This window comes from Solea senegalensis, linkage group LG1, assembly GCF_019176455.1.
Source record: "Solea senegalensis isolate Sse05_10M linkage group LG1, IFAPA_SoseM_1, whole genome shotgun sequence".
NCBI classification, from domain to species: Eukaryota; Metazoa; Chordata; class Actinopteri; order Pleuronectiformes; family Soleidae; genus Solea; species Solea senegalensis.
Window position 1 is genome coordinate 21,244,360 of NC_058021.1, and position 14,619 is coordinate 21,258,978.

General features: G+C 40.2%; 1 protein-coding gene across 1 annotated transcript; it reads left to right on the plus strand.

Annotated features, from left to right (window-relative positions):
• The first annotated feature begins 1,947 nt into the window (after positions 1–1,947).
• ipo4 (importin 4) lies at positions 1,948–14,557 on the plus strand. Its single transcript, XM_044037807.1, has 30 exons — positions 1,948–2,322; positions 2,934–3,020; positions 3,392–3,471; positions 3,573–3,614; positions 4,479–4,608; positions 4,708–4,887; positions 5,182–5,247; positions 5,461–5,562; positions 5,663–5,746; positions 6,006–6,161; positions 6,261–6,314; positions 6,923–7,032; positions 7,122–7,230; positions 7,415–7,544; positions 7,660–7,773; positions 7,929–8,042; positions 8,157–8,280; positions 8,460–8,571; positions 8,659–8,789; positions 9,263–9,340; positions 9,483–9,540; positions 10,148–10,253; positions 10,987–11,180; positions 11,315–11,365; positions 11,653–11,778; positions 11,888–12,114; positions 12,204–12,336; positions 12,454–12,558; positions 13,574–13,643; positions 13,919–14,557. The coding sequence occupies exons 1-30, from the start codon at positions 2,257–2,259 to the stop codon at positions 14,047–14,049; spliced, it is 3,270 nt and encodes a 1,089-aa protein (XP_043893742.1). The 5' UTR covers positions 1,948–2,256; the 3' UTR covers positions 14,050–14,557.
• Positions 14,558–14,619: the final 62 nt, after the last annotated feature.

The window sequence follows — 14,619 nt, forward strand, 5'->3', positions numbered from 1 at the left end:
CTTTTAAACACCCCTTTGTGGCCACTTTATCAGAATAAATGTATATAATCTGATGCAATCTAGTGCTATCTAATGCAAATCCTCTGATGCTCTAACTGGTCAGGTTTAGTTACATAATCACAGACGTGTTAATTCAATCATTTTTAGTATCAAGACCACCGGCCTGCATTCCTGTGCATGTGTTTTTAATACTGTTCATACTCCTTATCCGAAACAATGTATTTAGAAAGAACTTTGTGTTTCCTTGATCAAATTACAATTAATATCACAAGGAATTCATAATTTTGAAAATGTTAGTACATTTAATAGCAAGTTGTTGTAGTAAACAATTAAATAAATTAAAATTTCACACAGTTGACAGTGTAGTGTAATCAGACTGATCCTTTTCAGTTTGTTGTGTATATTATACATATTTAAACCAGCATATTTAGAGAAGACCCCTCTTCTAATTATTCTGTTTATTTTTATTTATTAAATGCAATATATGTGGCTTTTATTTACTGTTTGTGATGTATGCAGCACCATCATGAGTTTCCCCTTTCTATATCCCTCTACATTGTAGGAGAATAAAAATTTAATCTAGCCTCAAATAAAAATGAATGATAAAGATGATTCAAGTTCCCTAGTTGAAGTCTTAATACTATCTGCAACGTTCCAGCAGTCATTTGCCTGAACATCACTCCTTGCTTCACTGGCTCCATATTGATTTTAAAATAATTTTTACTAACTTTTAAAACTGGGCCACACGGCAGTGTAGTGGTTAGCACTTTCGCTTTGCAGCGAGAAGACCCGGGTTCGAGCCCCGGTTGGAACAAGGGCCTTTCTGCAAAGTTTGCATGTTCTCCCCGTACAAAAAACATGCAATGTGGGGATTAGGTAAATTGGACACTCTAAATTGACCATAGGAGTGAGTGTGAGAGTGAATGGTTGTTTGTCTCTACCCTGCGATGGACTGGCGAACTGTCCAGGGTGTACCCCGCCTATCGCCCGATGTAGCTGAGATTGGCACAGCACCCCCCGCGACCCTCTGGTGGAGGATAAAGCGGTTAGATGATGACTGACTGACTTTTAAAACTTTTAATGGACGTAAGTTAAACACGTAAATTGGCATTTAACTACCCAACAGCTGTGATCAACTGACGGAGCCTTGCAGGTTATTCCAAAATCTGAATATGTGACAAAAGGAGATTGAGCCTTCGCCATTAGAGCCCTGGTACTTGCTTAATCTGAGACAAATCTGATTTGTTCTTATGAATTAATTAATTTTAATTAGGGCCTCATTGTGAAGGCCATATTGTATGTGCTCTGATTATTCTTTTTCATAATCTTTTCCTTCCACTTTCTCTTGGAGTGCACTTTTGTGTTCCCTCTAGCCACACAACAGACTTCTGCCAAGGCAGACACCACCCTCTCCTTCCTTTGATCTGACATTGCCCTCACCTGCCTTTGATCTGGAACCATGGTAGTAGCTGAAAGTATGTTTACAAGAATAGCAAGCAGAAGTCTTTTTCATCCTCATTTTAGGGACCAATTGGTCCACAATGATAACCTGCAAAGCCAGTTATTGCGTCATCTACTGGCAAGTACATAGGTCTTTAGTAGCAAACATTGTTTCATTTACATGAAGCTTTCAGGATGTAGTCTGAACACATTATTGGTGGCCCCTCTCTTTAGGGCCACACGATGGCTATCATGGCTGCTCCACACCCCTAATTAAGTGTGGTCATGTACTTTTAATCAACTGCTTGTTTGGTTTTAAACTATTTTTTGTCTCACTACTTCCTTTTCAGCACTTATTAGTAATTGTAGTAGTAGTAGTTTGTCTCCAGGTTTCTCAGTTTGAACCTGTTGCACTGCACCTCCTGTCCAGGCCGGGGCGCTGTTTGTTTCAATCGGAACACTGAGAAGTGCCGGTCTCTTTAACTACACTCACACGTTCCTCCGGTGTCGGGCTCGGGCTCGGTCCCTCGTGCTGGCAGCTGAACGAGCAGGCTGCTCTCGTGTCTCTTCACTCTCTTCAACAATTCCACACTCACACGAATATTCTTTTAAAAGTTCATTTTTGCCTCTAACTCAGTAGCTTCAGCTCAGACCTGCCCACAGAGGCACTGTTTACATGGTTTTCTGACTGGCACGTAGCGTATTAGCCACACCGCCGTAGTACACCCAGTCTGTCTGTCAGTTTATCCTGAATAATAATAATAACATTAACCGTCACAACAGACACTCTGACAGTGAAACAGCTGAACGACCGACATGACAGAAGAACTGGAGCAACTTCTCCTGCAGCTGACACAGCCCGACAATGCTGTCATCCACCAGGTGATGCCACTGTGTTCAAGTCAACACTGGTTTAGTAGATGAACCACAATGCTAACACGGGAAGAATTAAGTTAAATCTGATGTAGTGTCAGAGAAGTGCCTTACGCCTTAAAAAATGAAAAGTTGTGTCACGATTTACGATATTCTCGCGATACGAAGCTCTATAATAATTTGATTGTGCCAAATTACCTTTATTTTGACAATCCTAGATAGAGATACTTGCTAATATTCCATCAGTCATGGTTATTTATTTGTGCCACAAGAGGGAGCCTACATTTGTTTCCTCTGTCTGCATGCTTTAGAAGATGTTCACAAATATGGACACATTCTTAAAGCTTGCAGATACTAACTAAATGAAGATGGTATGTAAAGAAGGCTTTGTCCAATTTCACTTATAAATCTGTCAAATAAAAATACACACAGTTATATCATAAATAGCATATATTTTCCCCCGTGACAATCTAGAGTTGAAGTTTTCCTTTTATCCCATGCATGGCTTGGCATTGTAAAGTGTGTGTCTATGTGTGTCTGCCTCTGTGATTTCTACAACAATTGCATTGTTTCAGCCATTGTGTCTGAACTTGGTGAGATTTGCTTTGTCATCTTTTTAGGCCACAGCTCGGCTGAAAGAGGCTTTCAAAGACCCAGCCATTATTCCAGCGCTATGTGCTGTGATGACTGGCTCCCAAAATCCTCAGGTAGGCACGAGTGAACACTGAGATGCTTTTAATGTTTACCATTACAGTTTAACCAATTTATCAAGTCGATGTAGGCCACTTCAATAATTACCATATGTTGATCACTTTCAGACGATTTTGTTCTCAAATCTGTCTTTAAAAATGTTGCTAAATGCACTAAACATTTAATATTTAGTTTATACATTGTTGTTCAAGTAATGCATGTTTAAGTTAAGCAATTTTGTTTAATTTCTTAAGGTCAGAATTGGTGGCAGTGGCCTTAGAAAAACACATATTGGCTGACCTTCAGTTCCAGACTGAGCCATTGTATGACTGACAGTTGTCGGCTCTTTTTTCCTGAAGAAACGTTCTGAAATGTTTCCTTATCTTAGGTCCGTCAGTCGGCTGCAGTGATACTGAGGATGAGAGTGAAGAAACAGTGGAGTAAAATCATCCCTAATGACAGAGAAAGGTTTGTTCATACCTTTTTCTGTTAATAATTTCATAATAACATCGTACCGTCATCTTCATTGCAATCAAGTTGAAACTGCAACCTTTGATTTGCTCACACAGCCTTAAAGCGGTGGTGTTGCAGGCCTTCATGCAGGAAACTGAGTAAGTTGTTCCATCTTTACTATGAAAATTAAATGATTTAAAAATTTGTTCATATAACTGTTAATTGAAACATGTATGCCCACATAACTGTACCTATGAAGCTATACACGCTTTTTAAAGAGAATACAGACACGACATACTTTGTAACCGATTTTAAGTGTTTTAATCCTAAGAAAGCACAGACTAGATGATCAAGACGATGCAGCACCACACACTTGGCATTTAATCAAATTATTTCAGGGTGGAACTGGGTTGATTTTACGTGAGTAAAGAACATAAACAGACATGGTGGTGAACTGTCTCTGTTGTCAGTAAATAGCTATTGTGTGCGCGCAATGTTTTGTGCTGTGAAATGCAAAAAACTGTGGATAAAGTAATTGCTGAGAAGACGGAATCAACTTAGCATGTACAAGGTAATGCAACATCCATTTCCCGGTCAACTTGCTGTCATTGGTTATTACGGGGTTCTGTTCAAGCCCTCAAATGCTGTGAAACCGATGACGACAGGATAATTTGGCCAGGTATTGTGCTCAAACCACAGTTGTTCGAAGGGACAGATTCGGACCAATATCTGGCCAATTATCCTCTCAGGCTTAAACTTTGAGTGTTGTACATAGAAACTTAATTATTAGCAAAATAAAAGATGACAAATCCTTAAAAAGCACCTCTGTGTATTTTTTAGCCAGATGTAAATGCAGTGGCTAGCATTGTTGCCAGACAGCAAGAAGGTTGACCAAGGGCCTTTGTGTTGAGTGTGCATTTTGTCCCAGAGTGTGTGTGGGTTCTCTGGATTGGACAAAATAAAGTGAATGTGAAAGCGGTAAACAAAAAATTAATAAATGACTGTGTCTTTTTATTTTGCAGGCACACGGTGCAACACTCGCTCTCCCAGCTGTGCGCAGTGATGGTCAAACATGAGACACCCGACCGCTGGCCTGCTCTTCTGCAATTCCTCAATGAATCCACCCAGAGCAGCAACCCTCATGAAAGACAGGTACGTGACTCAGCAAGTCACATACCATATGTGGGGTAAAATCAGACTCTGTGATATTGCATGACATAGTCTTTGTCAGTAACTTGTCTGTCCTGACAGGTTGGCTTCCTGCTGCTGAACAAGGTGATGGATTCTAACCCTGAGCCTTTCAAGCCTCATTACTGCCAGCTGCTGCAGCGTTTCGGCGCTGTCCTTCAGGACCACAACAACCCAACAGCACTGTACTACTGCATCCTCACCCTCACAGCCATCACTGCGTACACTGGCACAGAGGAGATGGTGAGTCATGGGACTGTTTTCCCCTTAATATATATATATATTCAAATAAAGGACACTAACTTTATCTTTTTTTTTTTTTTTTTATTAAACCATGATTATCTTTTATTGTTTTGCGCAAATTATTATTCCACAATACAGATATTACATTTTTATTGTTCTTTTCACTGTTATGTGAACTTGTTTGTAAGCAGACTTTTGGGAATTGCTGTGTGTGCATTTCACTCAGTCAGTTTCCCTGAAGAAACAGTTGTTATTATGAATAATGTCTGGATGTTGCATGTTACTGCCCCACAGAACCTGATGCGTTCTATCATTCCAAGTCTGATCGTCGCACTTAAACACCTCATCAAGTCGGATCAGGTAAATTGAGACAGACAGACGACTTTATTGATACACTGTTGTTTTTGAAACACTTATTTATGTCATCATTGCATTTTTTTTAGAACTTGTTGATGGCTATAAGCATGTAAAGAGGATATCAACAAATAAAATGTGTTTTAGGAACCTATTTCGGACCAAAGTTTTAGGACTTTATAACATTTTTCCTGTATTATTTGGTCTTTATTCGATTAGGACAAAGCCAGTGAGGCAATGGAGGTGTTTAATGAGCTCATGGAGAGTGAGGTGTCTATCATCGTCCCCCATATCGCTGACATTGTCCGCTTCTTTTTGGAGGTAGGAGCTTAAACTCATGTCTTTCTTTTATGATTGTTGGGCATTTGAACTGGCAAATAATGTTTCTTATCTGAATTTTTAATGTGCGTGTTTGTAACAGGTGGGCGGTGACACCACACTGAGTGACTCTCTGAGGGTGAAAGCACTCTCTTGTATCACCTTCTTAATCAAGTTGAAGAGCAAGGTAAAGTCCTTCCTCAGCTAGATCCTCAGATCTGTCCTTCATTTTGAAGGTGGACCTCATTGGATTGATTACCCTTGTAAAGAGAAATTTAGCAGCTGTCAGTTTTTCCTTGATCTTCAAAAAGTTTTATTTGTGACAGAAACGTCTCCTTGATTGATTGTGTATTTGTGCATGTGACCAGAAACAAACTGCTTATCTATCCGGGTACTTCTATGAAAAGATGAAAACAGGATACTCACCTTTTTCCTCTGCTGCACAGGCGGTGCTGAAGCAGAAGCTGCTGAACCCCATCCTGCAGGCCATATTCCCCATACTCGTCGCAGCTCCCCCGCCTGGTGAGCACGACCCAGAGGATGATGAGGATGATGATGGAGATGGCACAGACAATGACAATCCCAAACAGTGTGCTGCACAGGTAGAGATGCATTATTTAATTGATACCATTTTACTTCAGAAACTTCACTATGCACTTTTAAATGAGATTTAACTTATTAATTTCTTTCTGCACATCCAGATAATTGATACTATGGCTCTCCACATGCCTCCAGAGAAACTGTTCCAACAACTGGTAAGTCTAGATCTGAACAATAATGTGATCTGGACGTGAACTGCGGTGTACACTTTGGATTTCTGCTGTATTTTTATGGTACATAAGCGCACTAGAACGTGGCTCAGGCAGCAGTCTGAACTTGATCGAGCCTGAGAGAAGATTGATTGAACCTTGCAGGTGTCCCCAAACATGACGTGCATTCTCTATTTTTATTCTGTACAGACACAGTTTGACTAAGCTGTTTGTACTCTCACTGTCACGGTGGTTGCAGCCTTTTATTTAAGGTTATTGTTACATCTACTTGCCACATGAACACATGTCAATCGGTACTTGTACTTGTAAATCAATTGTAGTTGAACTGTAACTGTTGATAACAATTTACGTAATTCAACCATTGTGGTTTTGTTTTGAGTGTCTGTAGAGGAAAAGGGTAACATCATCCGTGCATGGCTTCAATACGCTGTGTGTTGAGTTCATTTCTGGGTTTTTTTGTCCAAACCTGGCTTGACACAGTGTTACCAGTCAGGTTCCCGATGTGCTTAGGTCAGGCATCCATGCTCTAATGTGCAGGTATTCAAATAAAATGATAGCCCCCACTTATTTACCCGCTTCTTGACATCTTTCAGATGCCCTTCACTCAGACCTGTCTTGCCAGTGAAAACCCTTATCAGAGGAAGGGGGGTCTCTTGTGTCTTGCTGTCCTGGCTGAAGGATGCGCTGACCACATACGCACCAAGTATGTTGAGCTGGGATCAAGTTTATCCTTTTTAATCATTCATTTTAAATGGTCCACTGCTTCAATAACAATGTCTGTGTCTCTGTCAGGATGTTGTCACCAATGCTGCAGGCAGTATGCCAGAGTCTCTCTGACAGCAATCAAGTGGTACGGTGTGCCGGCCTTTTTGCCCTCGGACAATTTTCTGAACATTTACAGGTGAGTCTTTTAAAAATAATATCACAATTAGTAATATGTTTCACATGCAGTATTATTTACTAACAATACTGAGCATACCGCTTGACACAGATGTTAGTAACTCCTAATTTCATCTTCTCACTTGACGGGTTGACGATTTTTGTTGTTTTCTGTTCTTCGCTCCATTTCCATCTCTTCTTTTCAGCCTGAAGTGAGTAAGTACTGTTCAGAGTTGATGCCTTTGCTGTTGGGATACCTTTCATCCTTGAACCACGCCAAGGTCGGCCATGTCACCAAGGCCTTTTATGCCCTAGAGAACTTCATGGAGAACCTAGGTAAGTTAGGAGGGTTATATGTTTCTTCCACCACCAGAAAGTTATACTTACTAATAAAAAGCCTCCAGAACAACATGCTTCATCTGCTCTTTCATGTTTTTTTTTCTCCTCACAGGGTCAGACATTGAACCATACCTGCCTACCCTAATGGAAACCATGTTGTCTGCCCTCAACAACACTGACAACCTGAAGATAAGGGAACTCGCTGTGTCTGCCATAGGTGCCATAGGTAAGAGGTCACAGAACATGTATTTATGTTTTTTTATGGTATTTCGGTTCCAATATTGAGGGTCGGATAGAAAGTGCTTTTATATTTCATATTTTACCGGTCAACATCAACAGTGGACCGTTAGCTGTCGATTAAACAGTTTTTTTTCTTCTCAGCCAATGCTGCCAAAGAGCTGCTGGTTCCTTATTTCCCTCCGGTTATTGAAAACCTTAAAGGCTTCCTGACCGCTACCACAGAAGAAATGAGGTCCCTACAAACTCAGTCCCTTGGTAGGTCACCAAGTAGATGTGCATCTGAAAGAAAGAAATCTTAACCTTGTGATATCTACCTAATACAGTATTTGCTTAGGCATGATTAAATGGTTGTTTTTTTGTTGTTGTCAGATACACTCTCTGTTCTGGCTCGTACTATTGGCAAAGACGTCTTTAGTCCTCTGGCAGCAGAGTGTGTTCAGCTGGGGCTCAATCTCACTGACACTATTGATGACCCGGACCTGAGACGCTGCACGTAAGATTGCATTTGAAGACTAACTAGTGACAATGATACAAGACAGGGTTTTTTTAAAAAAAATCTTATTTCCTGCCATAGGTGTCTTTCCGGATTGTTGTTATTTTCAGAAATAATAATATATTACAATATAGAAGAGTTCAATCTTTTCCCACTGTCTCTGTCTTTTCCTCTTTTAGATACTGTCTATATTCTGCCGTATCTACAGTCAGCCCTGAATGCCTGACTCCTCACCTTACCCCCATTACAACAGTCATGCTGCTCGCCCTGAAGTCTAATGAAGGCATCACGGTACAAAGCCAACAAACGGCACACTCGCAGTCTTCTATATCAGGATAAAACAAACCCGTTTTTTCCACTTGTTTCATTTCGTTCCAGGCACACCTGGAGGAGGACAAGACGTTTGTGCTGCTGGATGACGACAATGACGACGAGAAAGAGGGCGAAACGGATGTCGATGTCGATTTTACAGAAGAAGGGACTGAGGCAGACGTCCACGACGTTGCAGGGTAAAAGTCACACACATTTATATATGTACAGTACAGAGAGTAATGGTTAAAAATGAGAGTGATGACGTGTGCAATCAGAGTTCAATCAACGCTGAGCGTCACAATCAACATTTGCACTGATTTGACGGGACATGTGTCAACACTGGTGTCCATGACAACTATAAATAATATATGAGCTCTATGTTAAAGTACTTCACTGGAGTCAGGGAGAGATGATAACAACATAATAGTTTTTATTTTAAGTAACAATGGTAAACCTTTAACATTTCTCGTTATCATAACTTGTTTTAAAGTGGTGTTGTTTGCATCTGCAACATGCGTCAGTGCTTCAAATCCTGCAAGGTACCCAACCTTCATGATATCGTTAGAAATGCAACACACACAGTTGTGGGTGTTTGTTTAGTGGTTTCAGAATCATTACAGCCCGATCTGTTATGACTCCCATTTGATATGACTGTTTATCTATCTTTCAGGTTCAGCATTGAGAATGCTTACATCAATGAAAAGGAAGACGCCTGTGATGCACTGGGAGAAATCGCCTTGAACACTGGGTTAGATCTTCACATGACTCTTTTCCTACGCATTTTATTACTATATCATTGTTATTGCTCTATTAATGTAGTCATATGTTCTTCAAAAGCCCTAAAACCTGATTTGTATTTCTAATGTTGGTGCTGTGGTTTCTCTTGACAGCGTTGCCTTTCAAGAATTCCTGGAGTCCAGCTTCCAGCAGGTTTACGAGATGAGAGATGTGAGTGGCTCTGTGAGGCTGCTCGGTCCAGTCAATCATCTTTGTCTGAAGTGTTTAATGTCTCTCTGAGTGTGTAGGACATTTTATGGTCTGTTTGTGTTTACATCGTGTCTCCACAAGGTTGTGCCTGGTTCTAGCTCTAAAAATATCCCTACAGGCAAATGGATAATTTAAACAAAACACTGACCTTTATTAATTGTCAAGCTGAAATAGATTTATTGTAATTTCAGCCTTGTATGCACAGCACACAGTGATGCAAAACAGCATTTCTCCTGCATAAAGGTGCTTACACACACTGTACAAGATATGCAACATGGTTTATCTTTTAATTATTTATTTTCTCTCACAATCAAAGCTGGAAAATAGTGTGGACTGAAAGGAAATTGGTCCGCAGAGTTATGTAACTGCTGAGCGATAATTCTAGTTGCTCAGTAACCGTCCTACAGTGCAGGGATTCAAAGCTTGCCATGGGAAGCTTGAACCTTCTAAAAGCGAGATGTTTTTTTCCCAATTGTGACCCCATTCACTTGTCAAACTTGTGTGCATGTTTGGTCCACCATGCTTTATCGTGATGCTCACTTATTTATTTTTTAATGCGTCTCCCTAGTTTCCTCACGAGGATGTTCGAAGGGCAGCATTTGGAGCCATGGGCCAGTTCTGTCGAGCTCAGCACAAAGTGTGGAAGGAGAATCCGACTGAGACCAACCACCAGGGTACACATCTTCTGTCAAGAACACTTCAATGCTTTTTTTGGAAACATAAAAATGCTGTGTTTTACAGATGAGCATTTCAAGCAAAACCTATGTGACTGTATACGTGTTTTGAGATCCTCAAAAATATTCCTTTTATGGCAAATGGTTAATTGACTGAATATGACACTTGTTAGATGGAGAAATAATTTATGCCATATAGTCAATATGGAAAGTGCACTGCCTGAACCGTTTACAAAACATGATTGTGGTTGTTTTATCTCGTTGACTGTGAAGAATTAATATATATGTGTTCATATACAAGTTCTGGAAACCATGATAATAGCTATTGAAAGTGCCTGGATTCAGAGCAGCTAGAAGATGCATTCAAGAAATACATAAACCATAAATCAGGTAGTTATTGGAGTTAAAAGGAATTTGTTGTCAGTGCAATTGTTGACATAACATTTTCCTGTGTTTTGTCTTTTTAATATAATCACATATGGTCACATTTACTGATTTCCTTTTTATTTTATTTTATGTTATAATATTCATGCCCATCACTGGTTATTGGATATTATAATTGAACAACATTCAGGGAGATAAAATGTGAGTTGTAAGCAAAATTAAAATGACATGACTGATTTAACTAAGGTGAAAGCCAGTTAACTTCACCAGATTTTTAAGAAATAGTCAAACCGGTATGATTGTCGATGCCTGAAGCTGATTTTAAGTTTATCCCTCCACGTTCACTCAGTCCTGCTGAAGTTGCTGGAAGTGGTCATCCCGTGCTTCTTGGAGAAAGTTCGAACAGAGCCTGAGCGGCAGGTGGCGATGGCCATCCTGGAAACCATGAACAGTGTCATCATGTCCTGCAAGGATCAAGTTTTCAAAAACCCTTCACGCTTAAAGGAGGTCAGCCACGTCATCCGAGATGTGCTCAAAAAGAAGGTGAGAGAAGAATGTGGATAAGATCTCCTTGTTTTTTTTTAACTAAGGATGAAGTTAACTAAACAGTTTTACAGAAAATACTAGTTATAATAACAGATCGTGATGTTGTTTCTGTCTTGTATCTTTCTGTTCAGACTGTTTGTCAGGATGGTGGTGGTGATGACGCGGATGATGAAGAACAACAGGTCAAATATCCACTCACTGCATTTGAGTCAGCTATGAACATTTAAATCCAAATGAATGTGTTATATTCAACTAATCTATCCTTGACTGTTGCCATGTTAGATGACATTGGAGTCAAAAATACATAAGACTGTTTTCTACCGTACAGCGACCTTGGGTTTCATGAAAGGCACTTTTAAATCTAAATTGTTATTATTATTATAATAATAATAATAATAATAATAATAATGATTAGACCTAATAAAATGCCAGGTATGTGATTTACCTGTTGATGTGCTGTGTGTCTCAGGCGGAGTATGATGCCATGCTCCAGGAGTTTGCTGGGGAGGGAATCCCCCTGGTGGCCGCCTCTGTCCCTGCAGACAGCTTTGCTCCTTTCCTCAATGACCTGCTGCCTCTAATCATGAGTAAAGCTGTGAGTCTGATAAGAATAGGAGTTAGAAAACAAGACTGTTTCCCCAAGCACACAGATTGATCCCAGTTTCTCTGGGGTTTCCTCTGTCCTCTGTTTTTCTACTTTCTAGAAATCCTCATGCACAATAGCCGAACGCTCCTTCTCTGTCGGTACGATTGGAGAAATACTGCAAGCTCTCGTGGACGTATCCGGAGGCAGACGTCTGGCGGGACGTTTGTCCAATCGTCTGCTTCCTGTGCTGGTAGCTGGAGTGAGGGACAGTGATTCTGAGGTCCGCAACAACAGCGTGTTTGGACTGGGATGTCTGGCCCAGGCAGCTGGACCCATCGTTGTATCGTATCCTCCTCGTGTTTATGTGTTTATGACTTGTTATGCATTAAAAAAAGCCATCACATGAAGATGTTCCTTAGCTAAGTGTGCTCCAGAGACTATCCTATGATGCTGTCTGTGTTTTCCAACATGCTGGTCAAAGAGTCAGACCTCAGAGTGATTGACAACCTGTGTGCTGCCCTCTGCAGGATGATCATGAGCAATATAGATGCCGTTCCTCTGGAGCAGGTACATTTTACACACCAGTTTTCTGTGTTTCTATTCCATCCAGTACTGACGTTGCACTTTCACACAAAGTTTTGACTGTGTTTCTGTCACATCATGACACTCTGCTCTCTGTGACAGGTTGTGCCTGCTCTGGTGGCTCGTCTTCCTCTTAAAGAGGACTTGGAAGAGAACAAGACGGTGTTCAACTGCCTGACAATGCTCTACACACACAGTCCAGCTCTGGTACAGTATACAGCCAATCATCACCTTATATAAACATTATGTTCGGAAGCTACACAGTAAAGCCGTGTCTTTCTTACTCCATTTTTAGTTCAAAAATGCTTACCTTCTGCTACAGATGCGCCTGCAATCCACATTATTTTTAGAGCCTTGAAAATGGAGAAGTTTGAAAACACTGCTGCCTCTGTTTTAAGGGTTGTTTTTCATTCTTTGTAACAATGACTCAATTACAAGCCTTCACGTCCTGCTTGGTTCTTATAGGTTAGAGATTTATTTATTATTATTTATTTATTTATTTATAACACAAAGCTCAGTTAACACTTGCTTTATTGTGAGTCTCACAACGGAAGTCCTCGTTCTTGGTTTTCATCGTTGTCGTTTGTCATTAGTAGAACGTTCAAAATCTAAGCAAACAACTGCAGAGGAGAGAATAGGCTCCCTGTTTATGTCTGCACATGTGTGCGTATAGTATCTGTTATTTACATATCTTCTTTTGGCTTTCGGTATTTAATTTTGTTGTGTTAGTCTGGATTCCGATGACTTCTGATACAGAGCTGAAAACACTGATCGTTCTTGTCTGAAAATGCATTTGAAAATAAACTAATACTGTCTATGTATGCATGTGGACGATATGGCAATATTTTGGGCAATAAGTCTTTTATAGAAAAACGAAAACAAAGTTACAAAGGAACAAACAAAAACTGAGGTTAAAGTGTAAAGCACTGATGCCAGACTGGGTTTACTGTTTGAAATAATCCTCACACCAGTGTCTGATTAACTGTCAGACCAGACTTTCCATCATTTTCTTTCATTCAAAACTATATTTCACACAGTATATTCTTGCTCGTTTACTATATTATGCATACACAATACACTACTGTTGTCTTTTTGATGTTTTCCTGCCTTGATTTTTGGTCAAAATCACAGCAAACATCCAATACTTGACCACGTCGAAGATTGTGTGACGTGTTCTTTTGCAGGCTAACGATAAACAGATCTTTTCTCTCCCCTTTTTCAGACAGTGAAGCTAATGAAGCCGATAGTTGCTGCATCCAGTCATGTCCTGGGACACAAGGACGTCGAACAAGGTAAAGTCGTTACAGTGACATGTGAAGCAAACACCCACTTCATAAACCAAATCAATGAAACTGGACAAGTTTCTCTATTATGAAAGAAAATATAGTAGCAAAGAGATTCCAGCACAGATTGTGTGAGAGTCTCTTTGCGACGTAATTTGTTTTTCTCTTTACGCACCTTTCTTAAGAAGTTGATAAAGTACAAGAGCGCGTTCCAAAATTGAGTTTCCTCTTTCTTTGCATCTACAGCCAGACTCCTTACATTCATATACATTGCTCCTCCACAGAAACCCAAAACACCGCGGCCATGCTGGTGAGAGAGTTCGCTCAGCGCCACTCGGCTGAATTCCAGTCGGCCGTGATGTCACTGGCTGGAGAGCAGCAGGCCAAACTCAGCTCAGTTATAGCCGCCTCATAGCCAACAATTACACACTTACTGAATGCAGAAGGTGGAAAGTGGGACTGTTATTGGTAATTGTACCATAAAACGTAGGGGTGGGGTAGAAAAAACAAAACATTCTTGACGCAAAAACGTCAGAAATTAGAAAATCAACATCTCAGTCGTCATGAATTGCCTCACACACTCACTCATGCTGATGCCATGGAAGAGTCTTAGGTTTTTATCAACATTTATTTAGAGGGCTCACAGAAGAACACAGACATAGCAGAGCAGTAAATATTGTTAAAATATTCTGTCAAATCACCTTGAGGACTTGAGAATCATCTCAGCCAGAAATGGCATTGTTCTCAATATTTTCGTAAAGAAAAAGAGTAAATAGAGTTTAATTTTACGAGTTTCTGTCAAAATCACCTGGAGGATTTGCAGAGAATCAGATCGCTGCACCTCTTTCTAAGTAAATAATTTTTTTGTTGTAACTACTGTTAGACTGAATGAAATCTGTATTAAACACTACTGTTAGAGGCTCGCTGTTGTTTCTTTTCCTGGTTGACGCAGAGATATATATAAGTAGACACATCTAATTATCTA

What these genes read in the sequence shown, in the direction of transcription:
- ipo4 (XM_044037807.1), top strand. Translation starts at nt 2,257, where the DNA reads ATGACAGAAGAACTGGAGCAACTTCTCCTGCAGCTGACACAGCCCGAC. An exon ending in AATTTTCTGAACATTTACAG is followed by an intron (nt 7,231 to 7,414) that starts GTGAGTCTTTTA and finishes TCTTCTTTTCAG; the next exon opens with CCTGAAGTGAGTAAGTACTG. An exon ending in AGGTTTACGAGATGAGAGAT is followed by an intron (nt 9,541 to 10,147) that starts GTGAGTGGCTCT and finishes GCGTCTCCCTAG; the next exon opens with TTTCCTCACGAGGATGTTCG.